Source organism: Podarcis melisellensis, assembly GCF_964234715.1.
Source record: "Podarcis melisellensis genome assembly, chromosome: 6".
Lineage (NCBI taxonomy): Eukaryota > Metazoa > Chordata > Lepidosauria > Squamata > Lacertidae > Podarcis > Podarcis melisellensis.
In genome coordinates this window covers 69,833,215-69,852,661 of record NC_138538.1, presented here as the reverse complement: position 1 = coordinate 69,852,661, position 19,447 = coordinate 69,833,215, and the positions used below count along the sequence as shown (strand labels likewise).

Sequence of the window (19,447 nt, the reverse complement as noted above, 5' to 3'; positions counted from 1 at the left end):
CTTGAACATGTGCTGTGTCATTACCAAAGTTTTAAAAGAGTCTTCAAAACACTAGTGAGTTTTTAGCTTGACAACCCACATGACTGTACTGTATACAGAGTGATGCAATAGTGTTAGGAAATATACACTTCCTGTTGTTCACAAAGCCTAGATGACTTAGCTGATGAGAGCAAAAAATGAATCACAATACAGGTTTAATGTTGCCGTTATCTGCATATCTGAAACACTCAGCAATACTTTTGAGTTCATTGCCAAAAGTCACCTATTCTGTAGAGTTAAACGCATTCCTTATTTTCATAAACCCATTAGAAAGCAGAAAAAAACAGATTCTAAAGTTAAAAGCTGCATAAGAATTCATTTCTGAATGAAAGTCTGCTGTATTATTATTATTATAGTGCACTGAAGTCACACTCAATTACAAGTATTTTCATTTTATGTTTTTATTATTTAAATACACCATACTAGAGCAAATGTCTCTGAAAGTATCACAAATAAAAGTTTTCTTCTTCTTCATTCAGCAAATTAGGAGTAGGTGAAAATTTCTACACAGTAGCTGCTATGAGCTTGATTTTTTTTCTTTTTTGTGTCATGGGAAGTAGCAACATTAGGACAAAAAAAACACTTACATGCATACATACATTGTATTTTACAGAGATACAATAAAAGTGTTTGTGATAGAATATCACAAGAGCCCCATCTTTCCTTTATCTCATGTTTTGAGTTTTGAAACACATTTCCTTACAACACTTAAATATACAAAGAGCAAAGAGAATGTTGTTAAGGTAAAACACAGGGTACAAATTCTGACCAGTGCCCTGCTAATTGTTAATGAGGGTAGAAAGCAGACTCGAAAGCTTATCTTAATTAGCTTCATTAGTCATTTCCCCCACTCCCTCCCCACCCAAAGTTGTTCTCTTCTGGTGGACATTTTTCTCCATTTCCTCTACAGTCTCCCAATAGCCCAGATTCATGGAGTCCTTAATGTTCATTTTCAGTCATTTTAATACACCAATAAATGTGGGAAGGGCAACCAAGAGTAAAGAAGGTGCAATGGCATGGAGCTGGCATTGATGCTAGCTACAAAGGTGACTTGTCTACTGGAGACATGGGATCCATCTGTGATGAACAAAGTTTGAGATGAAGGCACGCATTCTGCAGTACTCTGACCTTTTAGCAGACCTGCAAGGAAATAAAAATGGGCATCTTAGCTAAAATGCTTGATTTGAGTCAAGTGTGACTGGTTTCGCATTCTCCTTATTTGCTTATCTTATTAAATTACTTTCCAACTGCGACTCAATTAAAGGTTTTCTGCAATACTTATCCAAGTCCCTGAAGAGTTCAAACGGGGGGAAACCACACTAAAAATGTAATAATAATAATATAATAATAATGTCCTTTAAGTTTTGACAGCAGCAAGATACATTTATCACAAAGGAAAGATAGAAGCTTCTGATGGGAAATCCTACAGTTACTTTTTTTCTTTTATAAAAGATGCATTTCCCTTGGACAGGGATGAAATGACACGCCTTGCCTTTGAAGCACACAAAGTAAAGTGATCTTCTAAATTAGGAAAAATTCTGTCTAAAGCAAATAAGATACCCTCCCCTAGGCAACGCTAGTTAACATGCTGCATAGCACAAAAGCTAAATATAGACATTTTGGAATATTTTCCTCCCATTTAAGATTCCTCATCTGCTATGTTAGTTAACGTTACATAAACTCTGTAATATACGAAGTCAAACATGTGCCTCCACAGTGATGTGTTAATGAATTGTGATAATTAAAAATGCCTAGCTCGACAGAAATCTAACTTCCATGGATAAAGTAGAAACGATCGACAGTCTTCAAATGCAATCTGTTTGCAATTACCAAAATGAAATAATATATTAGATTTTTATGGTTTTTAAATGACATTTTGAGCTTCCTAGGAAGTTTTTGTTTTTTTTACCCTTTCCCCAAGTTACTAAAAGCCTGAGGTCTATTAGTAACTGCAACCCCCCACTTTCAAGCTAATTAAAGTGGTGGAAGCTTGGAGGTTTAATTCCCCAGAGCTGATGCTCAGTGTGAGAAAGGTAATTTGTCTGTCCAGAACAAAGATTAGGGAGCAGCCAGCAAGCATATTTAATAAATGAGCATCAAGTGTCCTCTACTATGGACAGAGACAATACCAATTATGTAAGTACAAGGGAATTGTTGAGCGATATGTAAACTAGAAGATTCTCTGCAACAGACAGAATAGCAAAACGTAACCTAACTCATGCTTTATTTAAAAGTATAGGAGCTAGAGCCAAGCAAATGCTCTGATCATCACCAATGAAAGGAAAACTTATACCTTGTGAAAAGGGTTTTAAGAGTAGGGAGTAGGAAAGAAACTTGATGAGCTTTTAGACAACATTCCTCAGCTACAAAGTGACAAAATCTGCACAGGACATCATAAACTTCCATCAAGCACCCAGCTTTTTTGGGGGGGTGTCCATGGTTGGGGGTGGTAGTACAATATTTTGTTTATGATAGTAAGGATATGGTTTAAGAAGTGGTTCATGCTAGAGGCTACAGGCTTCCCATCCCTGCTGGATGGTTGATGTCTTCTAAAATAAAGGAGGACTCTGGAACCAGCTTATTAGGGCAACATCAACTCCTGGCCATCATGCAGAAATTATACTAACCAGGGCCAGAGCAAACAAGTCACAATGCAATCAATCTAATTCCAGAGTTTGCTTGGCCGACTTCAGGTTGTCCATCACCAATAAAATACCAATGGGCAAAGCAGAGTATGGGCTACTATTTCTATAGGTGGAATATATAGGGTGCTACATCAGGACTGTTTTCAGGCTCCCCATAACATTTGTTAAAGCAGCAAGGCTTTGCTGGGTACTGTAAACAGCAGAGATCAGAAGCACTCATTGTCCAACGAGTTACAATTCAAATGATAGGGAAGCCAAAGGAAGAGGCTAAAAATGGAGTGTGGAAGAGGGATGGGAGCAAATAACACAGCACAACCGCACACAACAGCTTCATTTGTGAAGGGCTTTCTGTGGTGCTAGCAGAACAAGCTTACTGGACTGAGAATTCTAACTTTTCCCTCTGAGTAATGCATAGATTAGTAACCCAAAAATATGCAGTGCCAAAAAAGCGCACAATCCGCTTTCTTCCCGGACTCTAGAATCCTATTAAACTTCAGCCATGAAAATTGGGCTTAACTTATAGTACACCACCCTCACACAACCCCACTTGTGGAACTGATAAGCCACTCACTAGGCCATATTAGTGTCACCCGCTGAGAACATCACTTTGTCGTCCATCCCTCCCTGCATCTTTCTCAGCACCTCTTTGCCTCCCTCTTTAACATACTGTAGCTATGCAGTTAATAGCCACAGAATCCAGGCACTGTTCTTATTGAAGTCTTCCTGCACAAAGAGTTACATGTAGGATGAATACAGCTTTGCAGCCCCTGAATCCCTGTTTCTATTCCACACTTATCTCTCCTCTGTAACTGCCAACATTAGTATTACTTTTGCTGAAGCACAGCAAGAACAAAGGCACCATAAAGCATATTAAACTTTTACTGCATGCACAAAACAAACGGATACACAAAAAAGCTGAACTAGATGCAAGAAGTATTCCCTATATTTTAAACAGTTATTTAGAAACAGGGACTTGAGGATAGCACCAGGCCTATAGGGGATTCCAAAACAATATTTAAAGAAGGCAGTCCTCCTAAACTCACTTACACAGGAATAAGCCCTACTGAACTCAGTAGGATTTTTATTGGGAGTATAGAATGCATGGGAGTCCTTAACTACATCTAACATACAACACACTTGGTCACTATTAAATTTAGGGCAGCTTTCTAGAATACACATACTTATAGCAATGAACCCCTATTAAGGGGCAAGTTCATGTTCTTCTGAACATATTAAGCCTCTAAAGATTCCCTGATGCTGCAGACTTCATAAGTTGCCCAAGGGCTGCTTTGTTCATTTCTTTTTTCTTCCTTTCTTTTTATAAAAAAGACTTTATCTTCAAAATTCCTACTAACAGATAAATGTTATTTTTGCTATCCTTGGAACAGACATTAATGAAGTCCCTATTGTAAATCCATAAAGAATTACCAAGTGAAGTGTGCACTTTGTTTCAATGCAATAACTCAGTGCTGTGTGATTGCCTGGGTTAATGATGAAAAAGTCAAATATACTATCAGAGCTGATGGAAAAATCCATCACCAATCTGAAATTAAAATTCATCTGTGGTCAATAAGATTTAATATCCATGCAAGTGGCGCTGTAAAGAGTAAATGAATCAATGTCATCAATACATAATCAGTATGAAATATGATGTGAATAAAATTATGTGCAAGACTTGTGCATTCAGTGTTTTCTGGACCAGTGTGGAATGAACAGTCCCTTAACTGAAGGTTGACAGTAATTATTATAAATTAGGCATAGCAGTTATCAAAATGCACTCACTTGCATAGCTATGGGACTTATTAGGGAGATTAAAATAGATCTAAAAACTGTCCAGTTACAGCAGAGGTGCAGGACAACTGTTGATTAAAACTGTTCCCTACTCTGCTAGTGAGTAAGCCATATTACACTTTAATACCAAAAACTAAAGAGACATAACGGACATGAACAAATGAAGTAAAGCATTTTTCTTGAAAATCAAGCCAACTCTAACTGAACCAAATAATGTAACTACTTTTCTAATGCTACTGCAATGATTCTACAAACCACTACTGTGCCATTAGCTTATCTGACTCTAGAATGCTACAATTAAGTACATGCACTTGTTAAGACAGATCCAGATTGTATCCCACAAGTCTTCTTGACTGCCAGAATTGTTTTAGCAAATGCGCGCGCACACACACACACGCTTGACCCAAATTAAACTGGAGTCACTTCACAATTCAAGCACCTCAATGTTTGGAGCTTTACCCCATTTCACTACATTCCATCGTGTAAAGCCATTTGAAAGATATTCAGTAGTAGGCTGAAAAATGTATTAATCTTGTTTTAACTCTAATAAGGTCCATTAGCAATTGTTCAATATTCACCTTCTGGTCTGGCAGTAGTGGATTGCTCTGAAGTGAATTCAAATGACCATTGATGAGGGCTGTAGGTCTATCATGTTCGCAGAATAAACTGCCATTGATGTAGTGAAACCTGTCTCCAGGGACCAGGCGATTCCGGCAGGTAGAGCACGTAAAACACTGAAATGGGTGAACAAAAGGCAAAGTTAAAACTGGAGGGAGGGCATTAAAAACGCAAAAAAAATTATAATCTGAATTACGACAAAGTTAAGGGATATATGGGACTTTGGCCAAATACAGGAAGCTGCACCTGTTGGAACCCAATAGTGTGTTCAGACCTGCAGCACAACTAATCACTAGGACAACATACGCAACTTCAAAAGCCTTTCCATTTATGACTAAGCCCGTTTTACGAATTTAGAGCAGACGCTGCGCTGCTTTTATTCCAATATAGATCTGTGCACAGGTGCTGCAATATTTGGGGTAGAGGGCGGGGACAGTGTCAGAAAGGCAATTTTTTCCTACCTTAAGATGATAGACATTCCCTTGTGCTCTCATAACCAGCTCACTAGCAGGAATTGACTGCCCACAAGCACTGCAAGCGCCGCTATTTCCAAATAACCTGAAAACAAAAAGGTGATGCTTATTATTTTCTCCCCCCACCTGAGACACTTGTGAATCAAGAAGCCAGTTCTGAAAGAGCCATTTCAACTTGTCAAAATCCACCCCTGAAGCTTGTTTACATACTTTGGGGCGTGATAATTTAAGAGACTGCAACACAAGCCAAATTGCCACAGGAGCACCCTAGACCTCTCAAGACTTGGAAGCACAGGATCTAATAAAATATTAACTTGCATCCAGCAACACAAGCCAATTCTGTACAACACTTTTTATCAGATTACTGGGTTTGTCATAAAAAAGGGGGACAGAATTCATGACTGGAGTTTAAATGCATTGTGTCCTTGAAATTATATGAAGAACTTTTTTGTACTTTAATCATATCTTGAGAGATGAGTCATCAAAAGGGTTAAGAGGATTTGATTGTATATCTAAGACGACATCATGCTCAGTGTATTGAAACTCCAGTAAACCTCTAGCAGGGCAGAGTTTCCATTAGAAACTCTCGGCTATCCAGGTTGATATATAATGTGTATGGGTTAACCTTTTCAATCATGGTGTCAACACTTTAGATTTGCCTCTGCTCATCTCTTTCATCCTAACCTTCTCTCTCTCTCTTGATAATGAAATGCTTGCTCCAACTTCCCTCTATCTGCTCCTGAGTCCACAATTTAGATTACTTCATCTCTGCTAGCAACAAACTGAATGAAATTTCGATTTGAGCAGAAAGTAATTTACCGGGATCTGGACCCATTTGTCATCATATCTCTCTGGGTGTTTGCTGTATCACTGCAGTTTTCCTATGCAATCAAATGAGACCACAACATCTGCCATGGGGGTGGGGGGGGGGAGAGAGAGAGAAGAGGGAAAGCAGAGGAAGGAGGGGGGAAGGACTGAAGGAAAATATACACAATTCTTCTAATGCATTTAAAGGCACAACATACTGATTTGAGCTACAATACTTTAATGAATATTGCTCTCCCACTTTTACAGAATATGTATGCTAGAATTTTTAAATTGGCTTTTTTCTCTCTTGTTTGCTTTTCTGCAGTTTCTCACTGCACCCACAGCTATTACAATGATGGACCATCTCATAGTGAAGTAAGAATCTGAACTAGCTGGCAGGCTCCCCCTCCCATGGCTTATGATTTGGGTGCTGGGGGGGGGGAGGGAGAGTGCAATAGCATCTATAAAATAAATGTACTGGTGTCATAATATTAATTATTTCCATTGCCTTTTTTGCCCAATAGTAAAGTCATACATTCGTGCTTGTGTATCAGTCTGGAGGACGCGTTACTACTGAAAATGCTGTGATCTGAATGTTTGCTGCGTGCCTCCGTATCAAGGAGGGGGGACGAAAATAATTGCTTTGAGTTTTCCAGAATCAGTGCTTGCAGAGGGAGGCTTGTCATGTTCAAACTACTAATTTGCTGTCGCCACTTTATTGAAAATAGCCTGTAAGTTGGTATTAAATGTATCGACTGAACGACAGGGAGAGTAGTAAAACTGCCCCTTAAGATGGCTTTTAATAGGAAGCCTGAGAAACAAATTTTGCAGCAGCATCGATTTGAAGAGTTCAATCAAAACTCCATTTCAAAACTAATTAGTCTGAGATCCGCAACACACTGACACTTTCTTGCGAGTCAGAATGGGTACAAAGGGAAAGCTGAACTAATATACTACCAAGACCTCCAGCCTAAAAAGGGCTGAACCATCCAGAAAAAAAGGAGATGGATGCTATTCTAGCATCTGCTGGATCAGGAGGACCACTTCAAAGTATTTACAAGGACAACCGATTTCACTGAGAGCATCACTATGTGTATTCTTTCCACCACTCCCCATTATCAGTGGCAACGTTCTAGAAGGAAGTCATTTAAAGAGGCAGCGAGAAAGGCATATTTAGGTCCATCTGCAGAACTGTGACTAAAGTGGCAGCAAAAATTACAACGGAAGCTTTTCTAGAATGGCAAAAGGAAGATCTCATAGCTGTATGAATACTCTCTTCCCATAAGTACACACAGGCACACACCCCTCTTTTAAAGGAGGCAAGACAGAAAAAAAACCCTCTTTCACAGCCTCCTGTGGAAGAGGCGAGGATTTCAAACGCACCACACAATTTAAAAATCATTTTTAATCATGATGCTTTAACTGTGACACATTCTCTTCATAAAGTATGTGTGTATCATACAAACTTTCCTGAGCAATGGTGGTTGTGCATCTAAATTAAATTTTAATAATTGCAAGTCAAAAATGTAATCCCAAAAGCTACTTGTACATCATTTTAAACACACACACACAGCCAGCCTCGTTCTAAAAGAATTTGAATTTTCGGAAGTCACAGCCAAAACTAACTTAAGGCAGTCTACGTAATCTGCAGAGTTAGGCTACTACTGAAGCAAATGTCCAGGACTTTGCCCGTTACTTTTTTTAGATGCTTTTCTTTCCTACTAATGAGAATACTCTTATTTTGCGGCACTTTATCAGAAGCTTCAGATAATTTTTGTTTCACCATGGAGGAAGACAATCATTGTTAACTACCCTCATCCTGAAAAGTTGTTTTTATATGGGTTCTGTGAGAGAGTAGAGTTAATTAGCTAATCAGGGAGACTGTCCAGGACAGTATTTAATTTAAAAGGCTGGAGGCTTTAGGTGCTCAATTAAGTAACTATCGGTCTCAGACTGGACTTTAATGGGCTCTTTTCTCTTTAACTCCAGCAATGGGGGAGAGATACCCCAGGTCAGGCTAATTAAAGCCAGGGGACTCTTTAATTGCGATGACAGAAGTGGTTTCAGTTTCCTCTCTTTGGGTCTTGGAGTCCAAAGAGGTTGTTAATATTTCAACATTTGGGCAACACAATCAATCACCAACACTGAGATGTTCCATATATGGATGAAAGGTCCTACATTTTGCAGCATTATGTAATGCCACCTTAAATTAATCCCAACTCTCTTCCTCATTCAAAACCTTTGGAAGCGGACAGAGGTGATGAGATGGGAACAAGAGGATGTGGGGTGGGGGGGCTAGCTGAAAATTTCTATTTATTCAACTGGAACATTTTTAAAATAAACTACAGAAAAGTAAGGTGCAGTGTGGGGATTTTTACCATGCTGTGGAAACCAAACAGCTCTGCACCACAAAGAGTTTTGTATTGCCAGTCCCGCAGTTCAATTTTCCCCTTGCACCTGAAAGAGGTGGGGAGAGGAGAGAGAGGAGGAGAAGGGAGGGGGTGACATATCTGTACCCAGAAGCATCCAAACTTCCTAGCTGAAAGAAAAGCACATCCAAAGCTACTGATCCAGAAGCAATTGGTTTTCCATCAGATTTCCTATACCGGATCCAAATTCTGTGCCAGCTGTATCAGATGTAACAAAGGCTACGCAAAAAAATTATGCCTACAGCCAAGTCCATTAAAGGTACTTCAGCATAACTACAGCCCAAGCACCTTAAAAGCACCAGAAGCTATTGATACTTAAGGGGGAGGAAGGCGGCTGTGCAAGTGCTGCATTAGAGGGAGAGGGAGAGAGAAGGGGGGAAGAGAGAGGAAAAAATATCAGCCAAATTACGCTTGGTTAATTCAGAGTAACAGATCTGCCCCCAAGTGAATTGGAGGCCTTGAATTAATTCTGTTATGACAAATCAAGATAAACGTTCCCCCTAAATTGCATGCGATTTAATTAATTTTTGAGATCCTGGATTTTTTTTCCAAGCTAATAGTTCACATGCTCCTGTGCTGTCATTGTGCTTGAGTGGGCAGACTTCAAAGTGATATTAAATAACCAACTATTAGATTTACCTAGCACGTCCTATTGGAAAAATGCCATTTAATTACCTAGCCTGTTCAATTAAAGGGACAGCATTCCCTGAATATAGCAGCTTGCTGTTGATTACCAGAAAAATGAACTCGTTGCTTGGCTGCTCCCTCCCTTTCCTCCCCTCCTCAAATGGCTCATACTGTGGACAGACAGCCCACGTGAATGGCAATGAGCAGCAAGGAGAACAGAGAACATCTTTTGCCTGTTGGAATGGGAATCAGGTGCTTGCCGCCCGGCATGTCAAGCACAGTGCCACGAACACTTTTTTTTTGGGGGGGGGTGACCATGCTCTCATGATCTAGGCAAGGCTATATGCTCCTCACCTGCCCCCCCAACCCAAAAATATATTTCCACTGCCACCTCAGTAGCAAACACCAGGTGGGATATAAGAGATTATAACCATATTAAATAGACATTTGTACAGAAAAAGTTCTCAAGCAGCACTAGCCCTTTAAGAAAAGCCTAGTTTGTTTCTCCCTCCCCACCACCTCTTTCAACCCCCCCCCCCCCAGCCTATTCTCTCTTGCTCTCTCCAAGGCCAATTTTGTTAATTAAATGTTTTGTTTGCGACACAGCTCTCATTCATTTTGGACACGTCATTCCAGGCAGATCTAAGCCAGGGACGAGATCTCATTAGATAAAACCTATCAGAACTAAGAGAAAATGGAGGAGACACTAATTAAAGCTCTTAATTGTGCAGATTCACTGCCACGCTGCTGCTTTATCTAGAATCTCATAGCTGGGAGGGCTGCCCATCACCCTTCTCCCTTCCAAATAAATTCTTCCTTTGCTTAGGGTACTATGGCTGTGAGTTAAGGGGTCAGAGAAGAGTCAATGTATTGCCATCCTTTTACTTACATGAACACCCCACAGCCCTCTGCTGCCAATAAAATCTGTGGCAATCCTTAGATAAGGTAAGGCTGGTTTGGTAAAGCCACTACCCAGATTTAGTTGTAGAGGCCCATAGTGGTGGTTTAAAAAAAACAAACATAGTTGTCTTGTCCTATCAAGAGACTTCAATCAGTCAGTCCCTATCACCTCAGAGGCTGAATGATCAATTTGTCTCTAAGCTTTAGAACAATCATCTCATTGAAAGTCCCATTAAGATCAACTTTGAAATTTCTGCAAGCAGTCAAAAGAACAAAATCACGACTTATTTCTATATATTTTCCTACATGATCCTCAATAAAAACCACACACACTGAAGAGCACTTGTAAAATGGTAGCATCTTGTTTGTTAGTACATTAGGACATGTAGCTACTTATGTCTGAGTCATCAGGGTCACAGATGAAAATGCTGGAACTTTATGTACTTGGGTCAGTAGACCTTTATCCTACGGAACAAATAAGCTTCCAGAAGTGCACACTCAAGTATCCATATTTTATTGGACAAGCTATTCAGTTCTAGTGAAGAGTCAGACTGATGGAACAAAATCAGTTCAAATTTACCATCTGATAAAGCACCCTATTTATAATAGCCTATATTAAAACTGTAATAAGTTTTGGCCACACAAAAACCTGAGGCAGAGATTCCAATAAGCTGGCCTGAACTTGCCTTAGGCATACAGTAGACAACTTCTCTTTTTAATTAGTAGTGATCAGAAGAGGTTTGTTTGATGGTTTTAGTAGAGAGAGACGAAATCTGTACTGTTCATTGAATCTGAACAGTAGTGTCAATTTTTCCACTTCAAACAAACCTCTTTTTCTAACCGTTCTGCTCTATTTAATTAGAATTCTGTCTCGCTTATGCAGTTGCTTCGGACAGGGATCAAGAACGCATCGCTGTAAGCCTGCACACACTGATTTTCAAGCATTTACTTTAAAAATCCACACACTTAGCAAAATGAATGCTGCAATCCCTTAAAACCTTTCTATTGCCATTTTGTTTTCTGTATTCTATTTAGCTGATTGAAGGTGCTAGCATAAAGAAGAGCCATTATCAGAACAAGAAAGGGTCTCCTTATTGGTGTCACCGATTCAAAATGCTGTTGCCTCCAGAATCAAAACAAAGTAATATTTAGTATGCAACTTACAGAGTTGTTACATAGTTAAATGTACAAATTCCAGAAGAAATCGGCTCAAAATATTTATAACTAAGTATCTGAAAATAGACACAAAGAGATGATTTTAACCACTAAAGCTTGCTCACTCCTTCCAAGAACTGGGATACTTTTTCAAATCTATTCTAAGTATGAAAATCAAGACTATCTAGAAAAAAACTCCATATGCCTTTACCTCACATTCTTTATATGCCAAAGAAGGTGGGAGGGGGCTGTTTAATTACTGGCTGCTGAACTAGAACACCTCCTCAAAGCATTCATGTGCATCAGTCTATCAAGTCATTTACTCAAATTAAATGTGTAATCCTTCAAAATGCCTCCTTTCAAAATGAGTTTAAAGGAGCTTGAGTTCACCTGAAAAGATTGAATGGGCACCTGGACCTCTTAAATTCTTCCTATTAATTGCTCTAAAACTAGTGGGGTTGGGGAGAAGAAACAAACACATTTTTGTTATGCAAAGCGGAGGAGATGCAGAATACTGGATGCAATAAGAAATATTTTAAACATTGACCAAACTATACACTTGTTCACTTTTATACTGAAAGATATGCTCCACAGCAATAGGAAAGCATGTATTACCACTGTGTTGGGTGTGCAGAGTTTGGCACAGGAGACGGTCACAGTCCCTCCAACAATTAATCAACTCTTTCACAATGAATACAGAGAATGAGTCATTCCATTTTCATTTAAAGGTGCTTATGCAAATAAAAATATAATAAATCAGATACTGAAAGGGTAGCTCTCTCACTGTTTTAGCCGTTTCCCGCCACTGTTCTAGCAAACTCTATGCTCGCTCTCACCCCTTTAGGTTCCAAACAAACGTCCTTCTGCCCCACTACCATAGTAGCTTTGGGCAGCCAACTGTTTTAAACCAGGACCTCTCTCTTAAACGTTTAGGATCACTTTAGGAGTTTTATTCTACCACACCTCTCCTTGAGCCATCTACCAAAGTTTTCTACTGTAATCCAGGAAAAGGATTGTTTCATTAAATCAGGCTTCTAGTTTTGAACTACCCTTTGCAACCAGAGGTATTTCTGGCCTGCAGTTCCTTCTGCTTCATAGGAAAAGTATGGAGTCGTGTATTCAAGAAACCAGCAAACCAGCCTAACTTCCCCTGTGTCTCTCTCACCTGATGTAGTCGTTTCTGCACAGGATCATGCCGCTCTTAGTGTAGCAGGACGTACCAATTTCTCCCAGCTGGGCTTGGCAGCAGGAGCACTTCAGGCACCGGCTGTGCCAATAGCTATCCATGGCATAGAGCAAGAAGCGATCAGCAATCTTCCCCCCGCAGCCTGCACATCTTTTCCATGAGAGGGAGCCACTGGTGACCGGGGGAGGCTGCGAGCTGCTGCCTGGGTTCACCATGGTCTGGATAAGGGAATAAGAAATAAAGAAAAATGAGACGAAGGGATTCTCAGACTAAGAGCTCTTGCAACCTGCCCCTCCCAGCCCAAGAAAGATGGGGAATAGCAGCAACTTGTTTACTTTTCAGAGCCTTTGTTCTGGGTTAATTAGCTGCCTCCCCTTCCAAGTTGGCTGGTGGTGCTCAATGACAGTTTTAGCTTGCAATACTGCTGTCAAACTTAGAGTGACCCCCGCTTTGTTTGCTGCCAGGAAAGTACACACACCTGGAGTCTCACAGTCTACATGGCCCTCCCAGATATAAATTGCTGGGCCCCACAGTCCTAAAATGAGAATGGCATAAAAAAACAGCCAGAGTGAGGCCACAATCCCTGACCACAACTCTTGGGGAGTGCAGCTGTAGCTCACCAGCTGGGAATGATCTGGGGATTGTTTGGTTCTATTTTACAGGAGAGGCAAGTATAAGCTCCGGAGAAAACTGTGAGAAAGTTGTGAAACTAGTTTTTCAAGGTCTCCCTTTTCATGCTATTGTTATCTGCAAGGGCTCAGCCAGGATCGTCCCTATTTATTTATTTATTTATTTATTTATTTATTCAAAAGATCAAATGAAAGTGGGGTCCTCCTCCCAAAGGACGCTTTACTGGATAATAATAGATCACTTAACTTTCAGAAGCCTGTTAACTTCCTATACAAACACATCTACTTTTGTCTCACTAATCTGCCCTTGATCAGCAATTTAAATGCTAAGCGCTTTGTTGCCCTTAAAAAAAAAAGTTTTGCGTAAAAGCAGAGAGGCAGAACAATCAAGCATGCCCCACTCAGGAAACAGCTAGCATGGCTGGCTGTAAAAGTGCTGCTTGGGGAGGGGTGGAGGTGGAAATAGACACACATGCAAGCCCACAAGCGTGTTTCTCACTTTCTAATAAATGCTTTGTACAAGCAGGGCAACAGGGAGATTAATAATGGAACCAATTCATAAAGCTTACTCCAAACTGATTAATTTGCTCTGCCTCAAATCCAGTAGTCGAACAGGCTACTGTTCAGTCATTTGCACTATAAAAAGATCAAGTTATTTACTGCCAATTAAGCAGTGTGTTTTCCCTTTGTCCTTTGTAAGCTGTCCATGCTCAAGCTAAAGCATCTGGCTGTTTGCTAAGACATATACCTCTGAAGCGAAAGAGTGAAGAGGAGAGGGCAAACTTTTCCTGCCACTTAGTTGCCCAACTAAGTTACATCAGAAGCTTCAGGGTCCTTAAAATAGGCCACTTTAAAAAAAATTAAAAGGACCAAACAAAACAGGATTTCCTTCAAAATAACTCCTGATCATATGTTCAGTTGACCACACAATAAACCAGACTGCGAACTGCACCAATTAAGACTGTAACTAAAAACCCCGAGACTTGGGAAAGAGAACCACTCTAAAAGCCATTAGCATTGCATTTCTCTGAATGCATCATATACCTTTATGTAAATTGATTTCTGATGCATTTAACTCATGGAATGGCCTTTTGTTACCATTTCCAGCAATATGAATCTGCATTTCTTACTTCTGATTAAAAGCAAAAAGGATTCCTAAAGTATGCTAAACCTACTTCCCATCTTTCCAAGACCAAAAACACCCCACACAAGCGCCACTGCCTTGCTCCCACCCACCCTGTCTTTGTTGAAAGGTAAATATTATATATAAAAGGAAACGCTACACTGACAGAAGCATCCAGTAACCCCATTAAGCTAAAGCTCTTAAGGACAAGCAATACCTTAATGCTGATTAAATCTAAAAGAGATGAATCAAGAGGACTGACCAGAAAGTGACTCCCTTGATAACTAAGGACGGGCCCTCATCAAGTTTCATTTGGAGTTGGGGGGGTGGGGGCAGAGAAAGAGAAGGAAAGCTTTTAACTTAAATAGGCTTACTCTGGTAATTACACAGCCAAGCAATTTAGGTCCTGGAACAGAGGCAATGAAACAGAAAGGAGAGCTGGCAGCTAGAGGCAAAACACACCCCCCCCCTCCTTTTAACAACGTCTCTGGTGATTTTAATGGAGACCAAGGGAGGGACAAGCGTAGAGCTTGCAATTTGTAGTACCAAAAAAAAATAAAAAAATATGGATGCTTAATTCACGGCTTGGTTTTAATTAGGTTGATTCATCAGATTTCCCCTGAACAAAAAGGAGGAGAAAAGGAGGGGGGGAGAGAGAAAGAGAAAGGAGAGTGAGAGAAGAGAGCAAATACCTCACTTAAGATTATTCTTTCTCCCTTTCCTCCTCCTCCTCCAAACCTGCCACTGTTTCAAAATAAGTGGTTTTTTTTTACTACAAAGAAAGTGGGCGACCGTTCCTCCCACCTCCTCCGCGACTCCCAGGCTGAACCGGGCGGGGGGGGGGTGGAGAGAGAAGCAGCGCGGGGCAAAGCAGGCAGCCTTTTGTACCGCTACGCCGGGCTGCGGGCGGCCCCGCCGCCGCTTGGCTCCCGGGAGGTGCAGCCAGCTCCCCCCCCCCCCACACACACAATCTGATTCCAGGCGATGGCGGGGGTGGCCGTGTTTACTTCCCACTCCGGACCGCAACGAAGTGGAGGGGGGAAGGAAAGGAGAAACAGCTACAATCATCCAAAAGAAGAAGAAAAAACGCACCACCAAGCAGCTCGCTCTTTCTCCACTCCCGCGCCCACGATCTTACCTGTTTCCCCTCTATGGTGCAAGAGGCCGTGGACAACGTGGCTGTAGCTTCGGGAGAGCTTTCGCAGGGGGAGACCGGCGGGTTGGTGCTGGTGGGCTGGCCCGGCTCGATCCCGACGGACGGCGGAGCAATTCGGAGCAAACCCAGCGCGCTCGCCGGGCTACGCGGAGCAGCAACCCTCAGTCCGGGTCAGGGAACTGCAAGCAGCCCCGGGCTGGGAGGGAGGAGGTGGTGGTGGTGTTGGAAATGTCCGGGAAGCGTTTGCTCCAGCCCTCCTTTCCTTTCCTTCCTTGCTGCTGCTGCTGCTTCTTCGTCCTACTCTCGCTGCTTCCCCTCGAGGGGAGATGCAGAGCTGGGTTGTTGCTGCTGCTGCAAAAGGCGAGCACGGGCGGCGGCGCCGACGCCGCTCTCGCTGCTGCTGCAATAGCTGGGTTAAGTTTTGGCAGATGTGGCCGCACTTCCGAGCTGGCTCGCGCTTCCCCCCCCACCCCTTTCCCGCCGCCACCTCCCTGTCGCGGGGCTCGGGCGGCTTCCAAAGCCTCTCGCCGCCAACGGCCAACGCAGGGGGAAAGTCCCGAGAGTGGGGCAGCGAAGGAACCGGAGCGCGCGGCTGTTGCTGTTAAGACGACGACGACGACTGAGGAGGCGGCGGCTTCTTCTGCTTCTCCTTCCTCCTCTCACGACCCTCCGCGGCTCCCCGGGCGGCGCTGCCTCGTCTCCGGACGCGCGCACAGGAGGCCTCCGTCACCCCGCTGGCGCCTTCCTCGCTGCCTCTCTCCGCCGCTCTTGCCCATGTGTTACTGACAGAGCAGAACCCCAACTACTCCGCGGCTCGGCCCCTCGCGTCACAGCCGCGCCGGCCAATCCGCTCGCGGCTTGTTGAGGCGGAATAATAAAACCTGCCAATCGCGAGCGGGAGGACAAAGGAACGGGGCTGGGGGGAGGGAGGAGGAGGGAACCGAGTCAGGTGGGGAGCCGAGCGGGGCGGCAGAAGCTCGAGCGAGCGAGCGAGGAGGGGGTAGGACGTCGTTGTCGTCGTCCGCTTCACTCAGCTCCTCGTCCGGCAGACCGTCTCCTCCTCGGCCGCCGTGCTTAAAAGTCCTTCCTGTCATTAAAGGCCCCGGTCCTTCTGCGCGCCCTTCCTCGGGACCAGAAGAAGCACTTATTAACACGCGCTTAAAACTCGAACGCAACCCCCCCCCCCAGCACAAACTATGCGTAGGGTCGCAGGCCGCGAGCTCCGAAACTTAAAATCACCTGAGGGAGCCGAGCCAGGAGGGTGGGCGGAAGACGTGATAGGATGAGGTTAGGTTGTGCTGTCGCCTCCTGCGCGCGCCTTTGGGAGCGGAGTCCGTTAAATTCCGTTGGGAGTTTAAACTTCTGGGCAGAACGCGCAGGGGCGTCAAGGAAACGGGGGGTCGCGAGAACAAAATTTTATCCTTTTCTCGCCCAAAAGTAACAGGCGAAATCCCCTCATGAGGGCTTCTCCTTTGCTGGGAACAACCCCCGACGAAACTTTGAAATATTAAGAGTGGCGATGTGCTCACTTTTTATCAGGGAGCTCGCTTGTCAAGTGTCCACCACCTTCATGCAGAGTGTTGCTTTGCAGGTTTAAAAAAGCTCATTCATTTGCAAATACCCCCCACCCCACCCTGCGAGTAGATCATCTTTATTCTGGCAAAATACAGAACATTTTGTGGTTTTATATTCTGATTTTGTTCCGTGGACCGCCCTGAGACCTCCGGGTATAGGGCGGTATATAAATTCAATCAGTCAGGATGGGGTGGTTGGTGGACGATATTCTTTAATACTGTATTAAAAAAAAATCTGGTCCTGAAGTGACTTCCAATCTGTTGCAGCCTAACAGGATGGCCCTAACTTGGCAGAGAGAGAAAAATACCTGAAATACAGAACAAAACCCTTATCAAAAAGATCCACAAATAATACTGTACTGAAAAGCATTGAAAGTACTCAATTAATTGAGGTTCTGCACTCCTCACCCCCCAGCAGATACCTGTCCCCAGCGAAAGCTTGCTGCTTTTTAATGTCTTCTTTTGGGGGGCTGTGGTATATTTTTACCCATGATTTTTTTAAAAAGCTCAAGAACTTTGGTGGGCGATCTTCAGAATAAAAGCTCTGTCTCCCCCTAGCAAAAATCTCAGCTTCGCCCATGATACAGGATGTAGCTTTTTACATGGAGATACAGGACAATCCTGTATTATACAGGACAGGTGGCAACCCTGCCGTATTTACTCGGATCTAATGAGCCATTGAATCTAATATGCACTTCAATTTTCAGAACCTTGAAACCCAAAAAAGTATTTGCTGGCAAATGTAAATGTGACATCAAATCTAATGTGCACCTTAATTTTCTCGGCGTAATTTGGCCAGAAAAGGTGAGCATTAGATTCAAGTAATATGGTGTTTGCATTTATTTGACTAGAGCTTCCCTGGAGCAGAGCAAACCGGTGAACCCCAGTCCAAATTCAGTGGGCTGCTCTATGCTGGCTCCTTTGGTCTGAATAGTTCAGCAACTGCTGCTCCCCTTCACTTACTGGAGATGTTACTGGGTCTAAACAAATGTGTGCTGTGCTGCACTGCACTAGATAGATGGGTAGCATTCAGTAAAACTAAGGACGACTATAATGCCTCCAAAGCATCACTTTTACCACCTTTTGCCCTGCTGGCCTTCCCCAATCTTTCGTCTTTGTGGCACCACATAGGAGGCTTCAAATGGAGGGGTTTGGAGCAGGGACGTTGGCTCAACAGGTTTTGCAAGTTGGACAGGACTGTGACTTTCCCCAGTGCTAAGCTCTAAGGCAGATCCAAAGAGGATTAGTGCCGATAGCCAACATTAAACGCCGCTGTAACTATTTTCCATAACTCCTTTTCCGATACTACTCCTTCCACCTTCCTGCTGAGTGCTGAAGCAGAGAACTTGACTCTGCAGTGGGAAGTTCAGTTTTGAAAAGGGCTTTTACTTTCCTTTAAGTCCTCTAGATGTTTACTTAGAAGTGAGTTTGAGGAGATTTGCTGCTCCCAAGCAAGTGGGCATCGGTTCACAGCCTTGCTATCTGTGCTTGTACGAGAGCTGTATAAACGAAACTCTTCTCTTGCCCTACAAAAGAGAGAGAGAGAAAATAGACTGTCCTTTTCAGTGTCTCTTTTCCTGCATTTAGCTTGCAGGCAAGCCTCTCTCCCTTCATGTTTATCTTCCTAAACTGGACTGTAGTCATTCTGATAAAATTATAGTGCCATCTATGTATTCTTTACAGTGCCTGTGATAGCGTTGGTTTTAAACAGCTCTTAAAACAGATTTTATATACATTCTACTTTATGAGGGCCATATGAGCACCTCCTACAATTCTGAAAATCACAGCCAGTTTAGGGTTCTTCGCATGTGCCTTTTTGTGAGACATGCTATGCTTCTCAGCATGGGCATGTATAAAGCGCTACCTACCAAAGGGAAAATTGACTGTCTTAATTCTTGGGCAGAAACTTTTCCTAGTCTTTCAGATAAACCTAGAAAAATGACTGCCCTCATACTTCATGATAGGCATTTATGACATAAGAGAAATAACTTTTGAAATGCTTTCATGTCTGCTTACCTAGATGCAGTTCTTATCATACGCAGTCAGGTAAATGGATATTTGCCAGTTTTCCTTGACTGAGAAGCCAAGGGCCTCGTGCATGCAAAGATTTAGCTCCATCACCGAACTACCAAACTTTCTTATATTAACTCTGAATGTCCATCTCTCTCCACCCCCGTTGTTGGAGTTTGGTTAATTTGTATTTAGAGCGGCTTCTCTAAGCCACTTTATTGATAATGAACAAGTATAACTCTTCCTGTTGAAGGAGAGAGTGAAGAGGGTACAGATCATCAAGGC

At 42.6% G+C, this 19,447-nt stretch overlaps 1 protein-coding gene across 1 annotated transcript; it reads right to left on the bottom strand.

Annotated features, from left to right (window-relative positions):
* Positions 1–422: 422 nt before the first annotated feature.
* LMO4 (LIM domain only 4) lies at positions 423–16,893 on the bottom strand. The gene is made up of 5 exons (XM_081914337.1): positions 15,561–16,893; positions 12,650–12,888; positions 5,555–5,651; positions 5,054–5,209; positions 423–1,179 (listed from the first exon to the last, which is right to left on the bottom strand). Exons 2-5 carry the CDS (start codon positions 12,883–12,885, stop codon positions 1,171–1,173), a joined length of 498 nt encoding a protein of 165 aa, XP_081770463.1. The 5' UTR covers positions 12,886–12,888; positions 15,561–16,893; the 3' UTR covers positions 423–1,170.
* Between the last annotated feature and the right edge of the window lie 2,554 nt (positions 16,894–19,447).